At 38.8% G+C, this 20,986-nt stretch overlaps 2 protein-coding genes across 6 annotated transcripts in view; one reads left to right on the forward strand and one right to left on the reverse strand.

The window, feature by feature from the left end:
• LOC311629810 (histone-lysine N-methyltransferase SETMAR-like) overlaps positions 1–14,370 on the forward strand; it is a 32,940-nt gene extending 18,570 nt beyond the window's left edge. Inside the window, exon 2 of the mRNA XM_084898260.1 lies at positions 13,312–14,370. Within this exon, the coding sequence (XP_084754386.1) occupies positions 13,322–14,233 (912 nt within the window). The 5' untranslated portion in view covers positions 13,312–13,321 and the 3' untranslated portion in view covers positions 14,234–14,370. The remainder of the gene's footprint in view (positions 1–13,311) is intronic.
• Positions 1–20,578, reverse strand: part of PSIP1 (PC4 and SRSF1 interacting protein 1) — a 38,487-nt gene extending 17,909 nt beyond the window's left edge. For 2 of the 5 annotated variants that reach the window (XM_084898247.1, XM_084898248.1), the window contains exons 1-6: positions 20,392–20,575; positions 19,636–19,849; positions 16,092–16,168; positions 7,280–7,418; positions 4,751–4,855; positions 3,704–3,766 (exon numbers count right to left, since the gene is read on the reverse strand). In XM_084898247.1, the coding sequence (XP_084754373.1) occupies positions 3,704–3,766; positions 4,751–4,855; positions 7,280–7,418; positions 16,092–16,168; positions 19,636–19,707 (456 nt within the window). In that variant the 5' untranslated portion in view covers positions 19,708–19,849; positions 20,392–20,575. Of the gene's footprint in view, positions 1–3,703; positions 3,767–4,750; positions 4,856–7,279; positions 7,419–16,091; positions 16,169–19,635; positions 19,850–20,391 lie in introns of all 5 variants that reach the window. The other 3 variants (XM_084898244.1, XM_084898245.1, XM_084898246.1) reach the window with 3 other exon arrangements.
• Positions 20,579–20,986: the final 408 nt, after the last annotated feature.

The following is a 20,986-nucleotide window of genomic DNA, read 5'->3' on the forward strand; positions in this document are numbered from 1 at the left end:
ATATCAGAACAATGAGTGCTCCTTTTCTATTGAGGCATTAAGAGAGTAAAAGTTCTATAAAATTCAGTTCAAACTGTTGAGTCTTCACTTCAAAATAAAACCTCTTCCAATCAATGTTTCTCTCTCATCATTGCTCTCTCTTTCTCCCTCCCCCTTCTCCGTTCCTCTCTAAAACCAATAATAAAAATATATTTAAAAATAAAACATCTTGTGCAAATAAATCAAGATATAAGACTGTAGCCCTGTCCACTTTGGCCCAGTGGATAGAGCGTCGGCCTGCAGACTCAAGGGTCCCAGATTCGATTTCGGTCAAGGGCATATACCTTGGTTGGAGGTACATCCCCAGTAGGGGGTGTGCAGGAGGCAGCTGATTGATGTTTCTCTCCCATCGATGTTTCTAACTCTCTATCCCTCTCCCTTCCTCTCTGTAAAAAAAAAAAATCAATAAAATATATATTTAAAAAAAACAACAATATAAGACTGTACAAGTAGAATGAATCTTTTGAGGAGATTCTAATAAGAGGTAACAAGTTCATCAGTAACTAATATCAGAAATAAAAATAACCCTAATCCTAAACGGAAAATCAGCTCTACCATGGATATGCTTTTTAACTTATGGCAAAATCATTCAAGTAAACTCCATTCCTCATGAAAATAAAAGTAAACAAAAAAATATTTCATTCAGAGAAAAGACTGTTATATTATTCCACATGTACATATATTTATATTTTAAATGCTAATATTCTGACTAAATTAATTTATTCTGTATTTTACCTGATCTCACTGAAACCTATAACCCTTTGACACATTTTCTCTTCATTTATTACTCCACTTTCTACCTCTACTCCCTTCATGATCTCACCCCTCACACACTCACACCTTATGAAATATAGTGTTCCTATTCATTTTCAAGCCCTCTGCATAGTTGTTTTGCGGCACCTGTCCCACATATCCCCAACAGAGGATTACTATAAAACTCTCTTTTCCCTGCTCTATTATTCCCTGCTGCTGAGCCCTCTTGAAAATAATTGTACAAATATGGATTCATTTTGTACATCTCAGTTGGGATCTCAAAGCCACCCATTCACCCTGTCTTTTGTAGTACCTTTTTCTCCCCTCACTAGCATAAATTTGCAATTCTTTCTTCTCCCCTTATACCACACCTTGCTTTGAATTGAGTGCATGAGAAGGGAGAGACTTAGGCCAGCAGGAAGGAATTTCCAAGTCCCTGTAAAAATTCTTAATAGCCTACTCCACCTTTCCCTTTAATGTTAAAAAGGATGAAATGTCATTCAACTCCTTCTTGCTGGCAAGTCTATGTTTGTAATGTGCCCTCCCTTCTCTCTCATCCAGCATGTCCTTACATACAATAACTCATCTTTCTACATGTTGGATCTTTCCTACTTTTGCAAGGAAGCATTAATTTCTCTACTGCATTTTTCCACTTTAAACACTCTTAACCATGCAAATCCCTGTTGCTGCCTTCTTTTTCCTTTCCTTTAAAGATTTCAGGTACACAGTGTAATTTTACCATGGAATATATTATTCACCAGCACACTTAATCTGTTTTACCATTTAACGTTAAAGCATCCTGCTACTTATCTTACTGGAAACCCTCTCCACCATGGTACTACTGACCACACCCTCATTCTTAAAATTCTGTTCTCCCTTTTGATATCCTGACAATTCATAGCAGGAATTATAAAAAGCAATCTTTCATCTTCATACCAGTGGTGGCCTCTTTAACTTTTACCTTTCCCCCTCTTGGTGTCAGAATAATATACACAGGGTGTCTTCCCCCTCCTCCCCCACCAATGTATAAATACACTTTGAATAATTATAAAGGTGGTGTTTATTAAAATACATCTCATTTTCAAAGTTGAGCTATCAGCTGTTAAAGTGTATATACATTTTTTTGGACATTCTGTATATGTATCTTTAGTCTTATTTCCACAAGTGTTTCACTCCCTCCTTCCCATGCCTCTACTCCCAAACCAACATCTCCTGAATTCTCAGAATTGGATTTAGTCATATAAGCCAAAAGACCTTAGTCATACTAGATTCTACCCCCACCCTTCACACCCATTCCCATCAACTATCATCTTTACTCCCTAAAGTGCTCTTAAATCCCATCTCTCACACTACCAAGACACCTGTCCTTCCGATCTCATGTGAACTCCTTAGTAAGGCGGTCCATAACTTAGTTACCAAGTCACTATCATAACTCCCCACTTAACTCTCTTGTTTTGTGTATTTATTGTGTCTTCAACAAGAACAGAGATCTTATCTTTTTTACTTCACTGCTCAATTCTCTGCCTGGGCCAGTGAAGTTAATATTAAAATTTGAATGAATTAACTAGTAAACTGATCTCACCAGTCCAATCTAATCCCCATCATTCACACTGCTTTACAAGGAGGCATCTAAAATTTAAAGTGTTTCAATGGCTTCCCATCAAGTTCAGATTGTCCCACAGAAAATATTTTGTGTACCCTTTTCCCTCTAACTTTATGATCTGATAATCTGAAATGCAATACTTGAAATGATATTTTCTCTACACCTCTGTATATTATTCTAACTGCCTCATTTGCCCTTCCCGTCCGTCCCTTCATTCATCTGACAAAATTCTTCCTTTTATTTAAGATATGGTTAAAGTTATAATAGCCTCTTCTACTCACCTCCCATATAGGATAAAAAGTCACTATAATTCATTGTTTTCCTATTTTATTTCCTCATTAGATACTGAACTATAATTTTATTTGTATCTTTGACGTACAACAGCCTGAGATAAAAATTGGTCAGAAAAACTTCATATAGGGAAGAAACATTAGTTAAAAACATAGAAAGCATGCTTTCCTAAACTGTCATGTCATGCAACAAATTTCTGAGAATAACATAATAATAGATCACACTTATATTAGCATTTTATATGTAATTTATTTTGAATATATGTATAACATTTAATTTTCTCCACTACCTCATTAGTATATATTATTTCCATTTTATAAATAAACTTGCAACAGCATCATTAAAAGGAATAAAAATTGCTTAATTTTATTTTCTTTGCCATTTAACTTATCATAAAGATGCTGTATCATTATGAAAAGAAAAGTGTTGCTCTGGCCGGTTTGGCTCAGTTGGTTGGAGCATCGTCCCATGCACGAGGGGTCTTGAGTTGATTCCTGTCAGAGCACATACCAGGTTGCAGGTATGAACACAGACGGGGGCGTATATGGGAGGCAACCAATAGATGTTTCTCTCTCTCCCCCTTTGTCTCTCTAAAATCAATGAAGCATATCCCCCGGTGAAGATTAGAAAGAAAGAAAAAGTTGTTTTTTTAAAAAAAAAAATATTTTCTCGATTTTTTACAGAGGAAGGGAGAAGGATAGAGAATTAAAAACATCAACAAGAGAGAAACATCAATCAGCTGCCTCCTGCACACCCTCCACTGGGGATGTGCCCGCAACTAAGGTATATGCCCTTGACCGGGATTGAACCCGGGACCCTTCAGTCGTAGGCTGATACTCTATCCAGTGAGCCAAACCAGTCAGAACAAAAGACAGTTTTGATAAATAAACAAAACCTACCCTTTAAAAAATTAAAGTAATTATGAGTAAAAAGGCAAAATTCAAGCTAAATGGTAAGGTTTCATTATATCTACTCTTCCTTAGTGCAACTCAAAAATTATTTAAGCAGTAAAATTACCTTTCTCTTTCTTCCCCTTCTGGCAGCTTTTGGAGTGGTTATGTCAATTGCTTTAGTCACATCCTAGAAAAAAATTACAGATGAAATAAAATAAATTTTGCCAAGACTGAAAGAAAATTTCTTAAACTAAAAGTCAAAAGCACACTTCACTAATACTACTAGGGAAATTGGTTTTGCTTCTCTAACCTTTGAAATTATAAACATTAAGTCTTAACATTATTACCCAGCCTTTGTGGATGAGTGGTTAAGCATTGGTCCATGAACCAGGAGGCCGTGGTTCAATTCAATTCTGGGTCAGGGCACATGCTGGGTTGCAGGCTCGATTCCCAGTAGGGGACAGGCAGAAGGCATCCAAGCAATGATTGTCTCTCATCACTGATGTTTCTCTCTCCCCCTCTCCTTCCTCTCTCTGAAATCAATAAAATTATTTTCTTAAAAAGCCTTAACATTGTCATTGTAAGGTCAAAGTAATAGTCAGTTTATTTGCCAAAAAGTAAAAATTCTGTTCTCTGTCAGATCAAATCTAAAGTGATACTTGTTAGCACACCAGAAAGTTTATATTTAAATTTATGAAATCACTTTTTCTACAGTAGAGTTCTGAATTTTAAGGGGTGGCTGGGATTTTGGAGATCATCTAATAATCATTTCACGAGGCCTAGAAGGGTTAAATGAATCTCCTTATTTACAGTTTGAAATAAACCCAGGTTTTTAAAAATTCAGTTCAATGACCTTTCCAGTACATCCATTACACAAAACCTTGCTTTAAAAATATTCCTAACAAATAATAATCCATTCTCCTACAGGTGGACCTCATATTTTGAACAGCAAAATAACCTCAAATAAAACATCCATTCATATTAAGGATGCAAAAACTATTTTACAATATAGTATTTAATATTTACACAAGGAAATAAGTCTTAAATTATCTCATTCATTACCCAACCACTTTAAAGATTACTTTCTACTTTGCAATCAAGTAATCATCTCATTTTATAATTTCTTCCTTACTACAAAATAGATTTAGAATATAAGAGAAATTAAAAATACCTCATTGCTGGCTTTTTCTTCATGGTCAGTATCTTCCTTTGAAACACTCATTTCTTTTTCTTCAGCCTCAACATCAGATGATGCATTTGATTGTTTAGCTGATGCCTATGAACAATTGATTATATTAATTTCATAAAACTTTTACCAAATTTAAATTTTTTTACCAATGAAAAATCAAAAGCCTATTCATAAGAAAGTTAGAAAAGTACTCTCACAATTTCTGTTCCACAGAGCACTTATAATATATATAATTTAAAAAGTTTTAAATGCTATTGAATTCCTGCAACTGTATACAAGAAGAGAAGACAAAATAGTGAGACTGAAAGTACAATCACAAATCCCATTCTGATAGTGTAACCAACAAATACCCAGGAGGATACAATATAAGTTGGTTTAGAATAGCACAGTGTATTCAATTACTGAAATATTCTGGAGAGAGAAGCTTAACTGTGTAAGACATAAAGCCTTAGATTGATCTATAACTCAATTTAAAATGCAGACTTTGGAGACCCAAACTTAAGTGATTTGGATTTAACAGGTACTGAGTGAGAGTCAATAATAATTATTTAATTGTAAAAGTAGCCCAGATGGTGTGGCTCAGTGGCTGAGCACTGATTCCATTCCCATGCACTGATTCCATTCCTACTCAGGGCTCATGCCCAGCTTGGGAACTCAGTCACCATGGAGGCAGTTGATTGATAATTCTCTCTCATCACTGATGTTTCTCTCTCTCCCTGTCCTTTCATCTCTCTCTAAAATCAATAAAAATATTTTTTAGCCCTAACTGGTTTGGCTCAGTGGAGAGCCAGCCTGCGGACTGAAGGTTCTCAGGCTCGATTCCAGTCAAGGGCATGTAACTTGATTGCAGGCACATGCCCAGTAGGGGGTGTGCAAGAGGCAGCTGATCAATGTTTCTCTCTCACTGATGAATCTCTCTTTCGCTCTCTCTTCCACTCTGTAAAAAAAGCAATAAAAATTATGCTTTACAAATATATTTTTTAAAAACCAATAGAACATAATTTAAAAAATTATAAAAGTAACCCCAGGTTATAGATACTTAAGCAGGTGATCTAGGGGCCTAGACTGTCATTAATACCAACTAAAAAGATGAATAACAGAGACAACAACACAATACACAATGGGGAGTGAGGGTAAGCACAGATCTACAAGATGATAGCATTATAATCCAAACTGTGTTCCTTTCTAGCTGTATTCCCTTTGACAAGTCTTTTAAATTGTAAACCCATTTCCTCTTTTGTAAGAAAAGGCAATGCTAATAAAACCACAAATTATAATAAAGTTACAACAAAACACATAAAAATGCCCCTAAATTACAGCTCTATAGGCACAATCATTCATATTTTTGGTTTCATGCATACCACCAACCAAAAATTTCACTGTGAAATGGGAAATTCCAAGTATATATGGTGAAAATTATTTAAAGATTAATAAGAACAAAGGAACAGAGGATAGGGTGACCATGCTGGGCAATCTGGAGGATGAAAAAGACCATGAAGATATAGTCACAGCACACAAGGATTCAGATGAAGCTATAAAATATTAGTTTTAGGAAACAATTCAACCTATTTGGACACTTTACACAGTCAAAGCAATAATGATGGGGAACCACTCATCTAAGTCATGCAACAAATATTTAGTGAAAACCTATTCTGCCCACAACATATAACAATGGGCATGCAACTTCTTTGTTCATGGAGTTAATAGTCTATGGTAATAAAGTACAGAAACAATTATCGTATGGTATGATGAGTTTTTAACAAATTTAAGATTTGGATGATAATGAAAAGCACTTAGGATTATCTAATGGAGCCCTGAAGCATCAATGAATGATTTAATGTTCCAGATAGAACAGCACCTGAAAAGCTTTCAAAGTGAAGAACAAGCTTGGCACATGCAAAGAACCAAATAAATAAATAAATAAATATTTTAAATAGAGATTTAAAAGTAAAATTTGCAAATTTTCCAGTTTATGGCTTTCTCCTTGTTTAGGTTTATTTGTACTTTTCCTGCGTTTACTATCTCAAGTCTAATATAAGTGAACAAAAACTCTGATCACATGAAAAACAGAATAAAAAGGAGGTTTAATCTTCTACACACAAAAAACATTAAGTGTAACTTACATAGTGCTACAAGTACTTTTGTCACATATTTAATTTACCCATCTGAGGATTATATTCTAATACAATTTTATGGATAAATTAAAACAAGTAAGAAAACACACACTCTTCAAATTATAAACCTAAATTTAAGAGAACAGTACATATGGCTTTATATTCAATGATATAACTCTCAATCAGATGGAGTTAAACTACAATATATTCCAGTTTTCTGAGATCTTTCAAAAGTTCATCTAAATATTAAAGGTCAACATTCAACCTCACAAATAAGAACAATTTAATCTGAAACTGACATGGTTCTTAAATCAGTATTTTCCTACTGCTACAATAGTGAGTATTCCCCAAGACTGCATACATAATACTAAACTAAGTATCATGTAATATGACGCACCTGTTGACTTGAAAACTTCACTTTCGGATTGTTGTCAATCTCCCATAAGCCTTCATTAAAGCCTTTTCGTTTATTTGGTTTTCCATACTTTTCCTTATTTTCTGAGTAAGGGAATATATCCTTTGGGCCTAAAAAAGCACTAAAAGAAAGTAGAGAAAGGGAAGGAAAATATGAATGCAAAGCAATCTCCAAGTATGTTATTAAATAATACTACTATATGATGCAATTATCAAACTTAATCTAAAACGCATTAAAATCTTATATAAAGGAGTAGACAAATAATTATATTTAATTCTGAATACTTTTATTAAATTCAGTCACAAGCTCCTACATCCATAATCCTATTTATAAAACCAAGCAAGTTAGGGTGTGTGTGTGTGTGTGTGTGTAGGGGGGGGGGGGTGGTGGTGGTGGTGAATGGAGGTACAAGATGCCAGAAAGGGATACATGGTGATGGAAAAAATTAAATAAAAACAAGCAGGTTGCACAACAATGAGAAATACTTAAGGGCACGAAACTGTACACTTTGAAATTGTTAAAGTGGGAAATTGTTATATATTGTACGATATAAAAATGCACAAAAACGAAACTGTGACATGATTGCATTAGTAAATACATTTAAATGCACTCAAAATAGAAGTTCATTTTAAAGTAATTAGGTATATTACACAACTCATAAAACACCACCAATATAATATATTCTTATATGCACTTATGTTTTATATTTATATAAATAGTTATTAAAAAGTATTAAGAATTTTACTTTTTCAATAAGGGAATTGAATGTGCTAACTGGTTCGTTGATTCATTCATACACATGCACTTCTTGTATTTGGGGTAACTGTGTCATAAAGTTATCACAAATACTGAATTAGTAAATACTGCACCACTGCTTCAGGAAAAAGACAAGGTAGGTTCCTATGGGCCTCTGGTCACATTCTCATCAATAAACCAAAATACATAACCTGTTTTATGTGTGATTTTATTTAAAGACATCTTATTTAATATTTATAATTCATTAACATTCATCTCACAGCCAAGAGATTATATTACACATACTTTCTCTATAATGCTCACTATAGCCTTCTTAAACTTAGAAACACTAACAGCCCTTCAACACCACCTTTGGGGCTCATTATAAATACCAAATGACCAACGGAAAGTACAAATATGCAAAAACCAAGGCATTACATAGACTGCAAAAGTACAGCCTACTTTTATAGTATGAGATCTTAAACAAAAAGGCAAAAGCACCGTCTTGTTTAGCCTCAGCTAGGAATGTGCATCAAATTACTCACTTTTTTGCAATTTTCCACACTGACATGACCATGAAGTATTGATTTAGAATTATAAATTTTACTGAGGAGGATAATTCAGAAATATGGAATCTGCCAATGAAGCAATTCTATTATTTTTGTGTGTATACACACAAATGTATTTAGCCCTTATAGCTTACTATGTCAGTTCTGTAGAAGTCTGTCAATTCTATAAATGTAAAGGCACACAAGTATATAGTAAGTTTTTGCTGGTATTTGTAGGTTTGACCAGATAAATTTACACGGATTTTTCTTTTCTCAAAAAGGTAGTACTTTTCTTGCATGACAATATGAGACCATAAAAATGACTGTGTAAGGCCATTAATGGGAAAAATTATGATTGTTTCATAATCTTTATTTTTTTAAAAATATTTTTATTGATTTCAGAGAGGAAGGGAGAGGGAAAGATAGCATACATCCATGATGAGACAGAATCATGAGTTAGCTGCCTCCTGCACGCCCTACACTGGAGATTGAGCCCACAACACAGGCATGTACCCTGACCAGGAATTGAACTGTGACCTCCTGGTTCATAGGTAAGACGCTCAACCACTGAGCCACACTGGCAGGGCTTATAATCTTTAAATATTGTCAAAGCACTCAACACAATTACTGACAGTGTTCAAGGAAGTGAAAGAAAAAAAATAGCACAAAAACTTATACACAAACTAGAGGCCCAGTGCACAAAATTCATGCAGGGGGGTGTGTGTCCCTCAGCCTAGCCTGCACCCTCTCCAATCTGGGATCCCACCAGGATCAGGTCTAAACAGGCAGTCAGACATCCCTCTCACAATCCAGGACTGTTTGATCCCAATTGCTTGCCTGCCTGCCTTCCTGATTGCCCCTAATCGCTTTTGCCTACCAGCCTGACCACCCCCTAACCACTCCCATGCCAGCCTGATTCATGTTTAACTGCTCTCCTGACAGCCTGGTCACCCCTAACTATCCTCCCCTGCAGGGTTGATTGCCTCCAACTGCCCTCCCTTGCAGGCCTGGTGCCTCCCCTGCCCTCTCCTGCTGGCCTGATTGCCCACAACTGCCCTCCCTTGCAGGCCTGGTCTCTCCCAAATGCTCGTCCTTGCTGGCCATCTTGTGGTGGCACTATTGTCCACACGGGGGCAGGATCTTTAACCACATGGGGCAGCCATCTTGTGTGTTGGAGTGATGGTCAATCTGCATATTACTCTTTTATTATTTAGGATAGAGGCCTAGTGCACAGATGGGGGCCATCTGGTTTGCCCTGAAGGGTGTCCCAGATCAGGGTGGAGGTTCCCTTGGGGCATGGGGCGGCCTGGGAGAGGGGCCTGTGGTGGTTTGCAGGCCAGCCACTGGCAACCCAAGCGGAGGCCCTGGTATCTGGAATTTATTTGCCTACTACAACTGAAACGTTGTAGCCTGGAGCGGAGCCAAGCTCCCTGCTCACGCCATGGCTGCCGCCATTTCTGTTTGGATTTGTTTACCTTCTATAATTGAAACTTTGTAGCCTGGAGTGGAGGCCTAGGCGGCCAGAGCAGGTGGAGAAGGGTGGACAGATCAGGATGCACTTTAAAAGAAAACAACAAGACTTTTGGCTCCAGAAAAGCATTGGGTCCATGTCAGTCTCATTTACTAAGAATCCGTTTTAAAATTGTTAGTTTTAAGGTATTTAGTATATGGTCAGAGTTGGTATACACTTATTGTTGTCTAATGTTCAAAACTTGATTGCTGGATGAATTTACTGTAAATGTTGTAAAACACTAAGAAAATTCAGACATTTTCATATTAAAGTTATAAAAGGATTCTGCTCTAAATTCACAACAAAAATACCTTAATTTATACAATATAAAAAGCCTCACCGTTAAACATTAGAGAAGGAATGATCATTTGTCATCTAAATTTAACGTAAGAATGAACTCTGTGTTCTACAAAACAATTAGTATATAAGTTATGAATAAGCACAGTTTTCTAAATTGCTATTTCATTTTCTATGTTCCTCCTTTCCCATCTCCCTTACTACAGGCCATTATAATAAACTCCTATTTATGCGAAATCCTATATAATAAAAGGGCAATATGCAAATAGACTAAACAGCAGAACAACCAACCAACCAAAGTGTAGTATGCTAATGATATGCTAAGGATCTTCAACAGCTCTCTATGATGTGCAATGACCACCAGGAGGCAGATGCTCCAACCAGGAGCTTAGCTTGCAGCTGGGGTCCAGTTAATCAGGACTGAGCAAGATGGGCCGGATATGCCCTGGAGCCCTCCCTCAGCCCCTCCCTGGCCTGATTCCTCAGGCCACTCCCCTTGGGAGGGCACCAGACACTGGGCTCATGGCTGGCAAGCACTGCTGCAGCAGTGTGAGCCTCTCCTGATCAAGACTGATTGGGCATAAGCCCACAGCAGGCACAGTGAGGCTGGGATGAGCGGGAGCAGCAGGTATGAGCTGTAGGCAGTGTTAGACTGCAGATTTTAACCAGATCCCTCAGGCCACTCAGAGGAACCCAACCCATGCACGAATTTGTGCACTGCACTGGGCCTCTAGTATTCAAATAACCACCCTCCCAACTTTTGGGGACAGAGGGGATAGGCAAATCACCAAAGATCTAGTTTCTAAAATCTAACCTGAGGTACAAAAAGTCACCAAACTGACAGATACAGCAGCCTGGTCTTTCCAAAGATAAACGGTATACTTATAAGAACACTAACCACAAAACATTACCAGTATGTTTTGAAATAAAATGTATTATTAGCTTAATTTTAAAATTACATTCCATTTCCTTGAACATATTCAAATTTCTTAAAACTAGTAATTTAGTGTCTACATCAAGGGTGGGGAACCTTTTTCTGCCAAGGATCATACAAAATTATCAATTTAAAAATTATGTAGCTATGAAAAATGCTCCCAGGTATATCTAATTTTGAATCCAGCCTGCAGTTGCCTTGGTAGGGCCAAACCAAATGATACTGCAGGCTGGATATTCCCCACTCTTGGTCTACATTAAACCAAACTATGCTTATGAAAGTTTAGTCAGTGCAGTGTGATTTCAAGTTTACAGATACAATGTAAAAAATTTCACTTAAAAAACACACACACACACACACACACACACACACACACATATATATATATAAAATTTATTTTTTACAGAGAGGAAGTGAGAGGGAGAGTTAGAAACATCCATGAGAGAGAAACATCAATCAGCTGCCTCCTGCACACCCCCCACTGGGGATGTGCCCACAACCAAGGTACGTGCCCTTGACCGGAATCAAACCTGGGACCCTTGAGTCCGCAGGCCGACACTCTATCCACTGAGCCATACTGATTAGGGTAAAATTCTCATTTTTAAATGTTGGTGAAGGTATGACCACTTTTCATTTAAATTTAACATATGAATGAACTATATGTTCTATAAAACTATAACAATATATATGTATAAAATCTGTTCCATCTCAGAAAAATTAAAGAATTCTAAACTTATAAAACTGAAAAATTCTATGAAACATCTATTCCAATTATTATAATAGTATTTCCAAACTTCACATACATAAAAATCATCTACCGTGTTTCCCCGAAAATAAGACATCCTCCGAAAATAAGACCTACTTACAGGTTTCCTTCTGAATGAAATATAAGGCATCCCCCCGGAAAGTAAGCCCCTCCCCGCCCGCCCCCGGAGGCTAAACGTGAGAAATTTGGTCCACTGATTCTGAAAGAAATGGAGTCACAAGAAATTCACCAGGAAATTCAGGAATTGGATTGTTATGATGATGTTCCAGAAGATGATGACATGATTATCATTGAATAAATGAGTAAATTCTTGATACTGTAGGATTCAGTTTGTCTGGTTTGTGTTGACAACTACTGCACTGTATACAGGTAAAAAATTTCCTTTATTTTCGTTTAACAATAAATGTGTACCGTATTCTTCTTCATGGAAAAATAAGACATCCCCTGAAAATAAGACCTAGCGCATCTTTGGGAGCAAAAATTAATATAAGAAACTGTCTTATTTTCGGGGAAACAGGGTAATACCACTTCTTCAAAATAGACTCACCCAGGCTGTGGTATTTTGTAGCAGAGCCACTCTCAAGGGGCCAAAGAGCTGGATGTGGCTCATGAGCTGCAGTTTGCCGATCACTGCCCTAATACATTTATGGAACAGTTTTTAAATGGTATATTATCCCATGGAATCAGAAATTCATCATTTCTTTTTTTATATAATATATTTTATTGATTTTTTTTTACAGAGATGAAGGGTGAGGGATAGAGAGTTAGAAATGTTGATGAGAGACAATCATCGACCAGCTGCCTCCTGCACACCCCCAACTAGGGATGTGTTTGCAACCAATGTACATGCCTTGACCGGAATCGAACCCGGGACCCTTCAGTCCGCAGACTGACACTCTATCCACTGAGCCAAACCAGTTTCGGCAGAAATTCATCATTTCTTACAAAATTAAATATTTATATATAGGATATTCCTAAACTCAACTAAAATAATTATATTGAAGGCCAATCAAATTCTAGACTCAAAAAAAATATATATATATATATATATCGGGTCTAGTAATAATTAATGTCGTTTTTCAACATTCGTTTAAAATCTTGCTTGGCGTTGACTTGTATTGACATAACCTTCAAACACGTGGTATCTACAGAACGTGTGAAGTGCAATTAACAAGTTTTGCTTGAAAAAGTTTGTGTTTGGTTTGGTTTTTGTTGCAAAACTAGGGCTAAGAAGATGGCGGATGAAGAGCATATTTGGCACTGCATGCTTTACGAGTTCCAATTAGGAAGAAAAGCAAGTGAGGCTGCAAAATACATCTGTAGTGCTCTTGGTCAAGATGCAGTTAGCGCCAGAAAATGCCAGCGTTGGTTTGAGAAATTTCGCGAGGGAAATTTTTCATTAGATGACAAGAGTGGTCGAGGCCGTGTGTCCAATTTTGATCAAGAAGCTCTTCAAGCTCTTTTTGTGCAAAATCCTCAAATTACCCAACAAGAGCTTGCGACAACTTTAAATTGTTCACAAAAAACAATTTCCAATCAATTGCGTGCACTTGGCAAAGTCCAAAAGTTTGGAAAATGGGTTCCTCATGAGTTGACCGACAACAACCGTAATCAAAGAGTCACAATTTGCAGTTCGCTCCTCTCTCGTCAAAACCGTTTGCCGTTTTTAGAGCAAATTGTTACCGGAGATGAAGAATGGGTGCTGTATGTTAATTTGAAAAGGCGGCCTCAATGGTTGGACAAAAATGAGGCTCCGCAGCCCACGCCAAAACCTGACTTGCATGCGAAAAAAGTGATGTGTGTTTGGTGGAATTTTAAAGGAATTCTTCATTATGAACTTTTACCATCTAACCAAACCATTACAAGTGCAGTGTATAGTGCCCAATTGGAAAGGTTAGCCCAAGCTTTAAGAGAAAAAGAACCCGCGCTGATTAATCGGAAGGGCGTAATTCTTCACCACGATAACGCACGACCACATACTGCAAGAACCACTGCTGAAAAACTGCGCCAGTTGGAATGGGAAGTTCTCCCTCAACCTGCATATTCTCCTGATATTGCCCCTTCCGATTACCATTTGTTTCGTTCTTTGCAAAACTTTCTTCTTGGAAAAAATTTAATAATGAAGAATGCCTCAAAAATGCATTGACCGAATTTTTTGCATCAAAATCACAAGAATTTTACAACAGAGGGATTAAAATGCTTCCTGAGCATTGGGCACAAGTAGTAGAAAACAACGGCAACTATATTGTTGATTAAATTTTGTTGTATTGTTTAAATAAATTCAATTAAAAAAAAATATATTAGAAAACGACATTAATTATTACTAGACCTAATATTTTAAATCCTTACTGTTGAAAGTATTACATGTGTCCTCTTTTTTAGCCCATAGACCCCTTCTAGCCATTCCCTGCCCCTGGCCTTCACCACACTACTGTGTCAAAACTATATTTTAAAGAAAATAATTATGTGGCATTATATGATACCATTAATATGAACCATCTAGATTTGGAAAATCTAAACAGACAGTAAAATAGTGGTTGTCTAGGGTTGAGGAGGGAATGGATAAAGAACACTAATAGTTATGGAAGTAAATATACTAAAATCCACTGATTTATACTCTTTAAACAAGTAAAATTTATTACACAAATTACATCTCAATAAAGCTGTAAAATAAATTATAGGAAAGTTCATATAGTAGATAAGCAACAATAAAGCAAATGTTGCCATTGTAGATTCTTAGGAATACATAATTCTAATTAGAATATCAATACTTTTGTTTCTCCTGCTCCCAAGTAAACAAGTATGTTACCAAAATTATGGTAAAATTCTAAACTTCAGGTCCAAAAATCAATGAAATTACATATAATATTTGTAAGATCATTAAATTAAAGGTATGCAGGATATTATTTTCCAAAATTAATGAGGTAGCCTTAGAGCACGAGTTCTCAACCTTCCTAATGTCTTGACCCTTTAATATAGCTCCTCATGTTGTAGTGACCCCCAACCATAAATTAGGCTCTGCAGAACCACTAGCAGGGCTGCCTAAGACCATCAGAAAACACAGATATTTACATTATGATTCATTAACAGTAGCAACGAAAATAATTTTATGGTTGGGGGTCACCACAATATGAGGAACTGTGTTAAAGGGTCGAGGCATTAGCAAGGTTGAGAACTACTGCCTTAGGGTAATTTTATGTACCTAGAAGTAAACAGTTCAATATTCAGTTGTAATTTTAAAAATTAATTTGTTTCATCAAATCAGGTTCTCTGCCCACTTATGTACCGGAGGCAACAGAACAGTAACAGTGTTTCTCAGAGCCAGACATATAAATACAGAGGGAACTATCCAGATTTCTTCTTCTCACTTTTCCCACTGTATACTGTTTGTATGACTAATATAACAAAGCCTAAAATAAGGTGCCAGATTGTCCTTATAAAAAGCACTTATACTAGCCCAGCTGGTGTTGCTCAGTGGTTGTGCCTTGACCCAGGAACCAACAGTGGTTCATTACCAGTCAGGGAACACGCCTGGGTTGCAGACTTGATCCCTAGAAAGGGGTGTGCAGGAGGCATCTAATTGATGATGTTTCTCTCATCAGTGTTTCTCTACCCGTCTCCGTTCCTCTCTCTAGAAATCAGTAAGAACCTATTTTTTTTTAAAAAAAGGACTTATACTAAATATGAATGCTAAATGCCTTAAATCTTTACTTATATACTTTCATCCATCAGTTCTTCTAGTTGCTGAGAAGATTCATATATAGCTTTCTTTATGATTAAGGAAACATCTCTTCCAATGAAAGTTAAAACCTATAGTGTCTAATTTTTCAACCCTAAAAATAAAATTTTAAAAGGGGCACTTGAAGACTTTTTCCAAAGTTCAAAGATGATTTTAAATTTTTTATTCCTTTACTATTTTCCCTTTAAATTAATCTCTACTTGTTTTTCATTTTATGACTCTGCTAAATTAACTTTGATTTGCCTTTAAAGCTAAAAGGACTTACGTCTCGTGAGTCCCAAAGAAAAAAATGGGCAGTTTGTTTGTTGGTGGTTTCACAGCTCCATCAGGAACTTCATCTACCTAAAAGAAAGAGCAAAACAATTAAAATATTTTAAGTCATACATTCTTCAACAGAATAAACTAAAAACAAAACATCCAAAACGGATCTGATATAATGTGAACCAGTTCTACAAGTCTATAATCCCTTATCCCTAGTTTTGAAACGCAAGCAGCTCTAAAAACCAAGGTATTTCTAAAAATTCATTCAGTGGCAAGGAAGGCTATACAAATATTGAAGTAATGTAAAATAGACTGTAACAAAAGCTTATAGTACTGTTTCTCAAAGTCTGAAACATATTCTGAAAAGGTCTAATATTTACATGGCTGAATCACACGAAGTTCTTGTTCCTTTTTTCTCTTTCAATCCTAACTAACTAAGGAAGAAAGCATCCGGTGCTGTTACCTCTAACATATCTATGATATTATCGCTTATTAATAAAGGAAAACAGACCTCAGAGTTAAAGCCATCAGGCAATAGTATCTAGCCAGAATTTTTTTACATTTCTATTTTGTTTCATTATTAATTTAAACTTCATAACATTTCCCCCCTAATTCCAAAGACACTTTAATTTAAAAATCAGTTCTCTTTATTAAGAAGAGAGCAGACCATCAGAGGACCTACTATGCTCTGCAAGCATTATCATCATGTTGAAGAAAAGACCGTTGGGATGACTTGACTGGCAGTCTGAAGGTTTCAGACATCAAAAGAGTCATTATCACCCACCACTCTTAGGGGCTTGTCTCATCTACCTGATCAATAACTATTTTACCTGTCATTTCAACTTTATGGGAAAAAACCCAAGAATTATGCAAATCCTTAGAGGCCTTAAGATAAGGGATATTTTGTCAAACCAATTGATATGCTTGTTTCAGCTAGCAAACAGCTTTGAAAGTCTGTAAAAAATGTCTAGTATCTATCTACAGAGTTTAATAAATGTTAGGCAATTTTTAAAAGTTGACTTTAGCCCTGGCCGGGTTTGCTCAGTGGATAGAGAATCAGCCTGCAAACTGAAGGGTACCAGCTTCAATTCCAGTAAAGGGCATATGCCCAGGTTATGGCCTCGATTCCCAGTGTGGGTGTACAAGAGGCAACTAATCAATGATTCTCATCACTGATATTTCTATCTCTCTCTCCCCCTCTCTGAAATCAATAAAAAAAAATTTTTTTTAAAAAAGTAGAATTTAAATATGATTAATACTGGTATAGGATTAAAAGAATGTACAAGACATAAAAATTAATGAAATTTGGGACATGTAAACAGAAAATGTTAAAATCAAAATAGGAACAGATGGTTGCCACTGTCACTGCTGAGACCTTAAATACTAACCTTACTCACCTGACATACTGAAGCATGTTGGAAGAACAACTTGGAAGAGTAAATAACTTTTAAAATATTTTCTTTTTCTTTTTTTTTTTTATTAAATATATTTTATTGATTTTGTACAGAGAGGAAGGGAGAGAGATAGAGAGCTAGAAACATCGATGAGAGAGAGTCATCGATCAGCTGCCTCCTGCACACCCCCTACTGGGGATCTGCCCGCAACCAAGGTACATGCCCTTGACCGGAATCGAACCCGGGACCCTTCAGTCCCCAAGCCGACGCTCTATCCATTGAGCCAAACCGGTCCCAGCAACTTTTAAAACATTTTCATTTGGCTTTTAACTGTATTATGGCATAGAAATCTGAAAATAAATATATCCCATTACCTAAGATAACACCTCAAAATAAGTAAATAAGAATGCTAAAACCATAAGTATCTCAGTGGGGTCTTAAACCTGCCAACCTTCCCTGTGCTTTATTTATTTATTTATTTATTTATTTATTTATTTATTTTAATATATTTTATTGATTTTATACAGAGAGGAAGGGAGAAAGATAGAGAGTTAGAAACATCGATGAGAGAGAGTCATCGTTCAGCTGCCTCTTGCACACCCCCTACTGGGGATATGCCCGCAACCAAGGTACATGCCCTTGACCAGAATCGAACCCGGGATCCTTCAGTCCCCAAGCCGACGCTCTATCCATTGAGCCAAACCGGTCCAGGCCCCTGTGCTTTATTTAAACACGAAACAAAGTGTTTTGTAAGTGCATTAGTATGCACTAAGTACTGTTTTACATCTATTGCCCTTAAGAAGCTTTCAATCTATGTGGAAGTTAAGATGTGCATGTAAGAGATCATCAGAAAGGAAATAGTATCAAATATATAGACAAGAATTATGATTAAGGATTGTACAAGTAAGATTCCACTGAAAAGGTAGCCTTGGGGGAGGGAGGTGGATTTTTCCAGATTGGGGAAAGAAATTGTAAACCTGAGTCTGTAAAGAACTAGATGGGTAAAATCAAGCAGTATTTTATATTTGCATAGGCCTCAATAACTGGTGATTCTCTGAAACCAAATAGGTATGTTTCCTCCAGTGCCATAATTTTAATTATCTTTAAGAAACAACAATCCTCAAAGAAGAGTAAATTAGTGGCAATTTCAACCTTACAATATCACATTTATACTTAAGAATTTTTGAGGTTATTAACCAAATAGGCCTCAACATTTTCTAGGTTCCATCATTACCTTAGAACCAGAGTCCTACCATACACTAACAAAAAATAGCGCTTTTTCTGAAAATGACAATCTCAATTCCTAAATATCTTTCTCTCTCTCTCTCTCTCTCTCTCTCTCTCTCTCTCTCTCTCTCTCTCTCACACACACACACACACACACACACACACACACACACCATCCTGGGTCCTTCATCACCTCTGTACCACTACTAGATGTGCATCCAGGGGTCTAGGTCAACTCCCCCTTTTGCCCCTATGAAACAATCAGAGAGCAAAACAACTTCTTTGAGGTCATAAGGCTAACTTCATGAATAAAAACGCGGAAACTAAATTTCCTACACTTTCCTTGGTGCTAACCCACCGTGCAATATCCATGACTATCCAGTCCTAATCTCTTTACCAAACAAGCAAATACAGAAGGCCTCATCAACTAAACTACAAAACATGAAAAATACCGCAAATCCAATTTGATCACACATCCCTTTGACATACAAAAGTTTGCATAATTTCATTGATACCATGCATTTTACTCAAAATGCAGAAAACGCCAATGTTTCACTAATTTTTAAGCATAAAGCCCACAGTTGGTCATTTTCGACCTACAATGAAACATTAACGGGCATCCCATTTAAACATTTCCAGTTAAGAAAGCCTGCCAAAGTCTGTCAAAAACAACAACAACAAAAAAAAAACATTAAGGAAATAGGGAAAATATGTTAAGCATGTAGATACACCTGGATTTTTTTTTTTTTTTTTTACAATTACCTGGGAGACTACGGGGTGAAAAAATAAAATAAAATGTAGGCTAACAAAGGAGACTGCAAGCAAGCCGGAGGGAGAAACAACACGAGGGGGAAAAGAAAAAGCAATTTTTTTTTTAAGGCAGCACCGCTAAACGCGAAAAGACTAAATATAAAAAAAATCACTTACTCGAGCTGGCCAATGGGGATAGCCTTTCATCTTGGCGAAGATGAGGTCTCCAGGTTTGAAATCGCGAGTCATGTTTGGTGAGGGGCGACGCGGGGGATCCGGCTCGGAGGCGCAGCCGAGAGGAGCGGCGGCGGGGACGGCGGGGGGACCGCCGGGCACGGCCACGGGGCTCCGGGGCGGCGGGAGGATGGAGCCTCGGGGAGTCCCAACGCGCCTGCCGGAGGGGGAGCGAGGGGGAGCGCGGAGGGCGGTTAAAGCACAGAAACCCGGAGGGAGGGGCCTCCGGGGAGGCCGGGGGAGGGGGAGCACCCCGAGGGGGAGGACCGGGAGGGAGGACCGCGAGGGGTGGGGGTGGGAGTGAGGGGAGGGCCGCCTCCCGCTCCTCCCCCGCCAGCGCGCGGCCTCGCGGCCCCAGAGCGACCCCTCCAGGCCCCCACGGGCCCTCCGCGCCGCGGCCGAAAAGACGCCACCACCTGAGGCCGAGATGCTGCCATCGGAAGCCCCAATGCTCCTTTCTCCCTCCCCGAGCTCCCCCCATCCGGGTGCGAGCTCCCAGAGGGAGGGGGCGGCGGGGGGCAAATGGCAAAAGAAAGGGGAACCTCTCCATCCTCCCACGCCCGCTCCCCCCCCCCTCCCCTCCGACCTGCCTTCCGACGGCCGCCCCTCCGCGCCCGGGCGGGCCGCGGCCACTTCCCCGCTACAGCCCCGAGCGAGGCCGCGGAGGGGGGGCGGGGCGGGCCTCCGCCGCCCGCTCACCTGCTGCCGGGGCTGCGGGCGCCGAGGCTGCGGTGGCGGGCCGGCCGCCACTGCCCGCGTCCACGCAGGCCACCTGCGCCACCAGCTGCCGCAGAGGCGCCTCAACGGCTCCGAATGGCAACCGCCGCCGCCACTGCTGCCGCCGCCGCCGCCGCTGCGCTGCTCCCGCGCGGCTCCCGCTCGGCGCCCGCTACCGCTGGGGCGAGACCAACTGCTCGCCCCGGAAGGGGGAGAGCTCAGCACAGCCCTCGCCTAAGGTGTGTAGCTCCGAAATGGAACGACCAAAGTCCCCTAAATCCTCATGTTCTCTCTTTTTTCCTAAAAGTGACAGCCGAGTGGAGGGAGCGATGGGTGCGAAGGGGAAAGGTGTGGGCGAAGGTGGGTGGGCCCGCGGCGGCTCCCCCCCTGCGGTTTGCAGAGTGGTCGGGCCCGGCCCGCCCCTGCTGGCCGCGCTGCGTGTGTGTGTTTGTATGTGTACTGTATGTAAAAGGCCGGGAGGGAGGGGACGCTGGCTGGGGACTGGGTTTGGGAGCGGGGATCCGGGCCTCCAGCCCATGACTGTATGTGAGAGAGAGGGCCTGGCAGCCTCAGCTGC

Source organism: Pipistrellus hanaki (assembly GCF_964339955.1).
Source record: "Pipistrellus hanaki genome assembly, chromosome: 11".
NCBI classification, from domain to species: domain Eukaryota; kingdom Metazoa; phylum Chordata; class Mammalia; order Chiroptera; family Vespertilionidae; genus Pipistrellus; species Pipistrellus hanaki.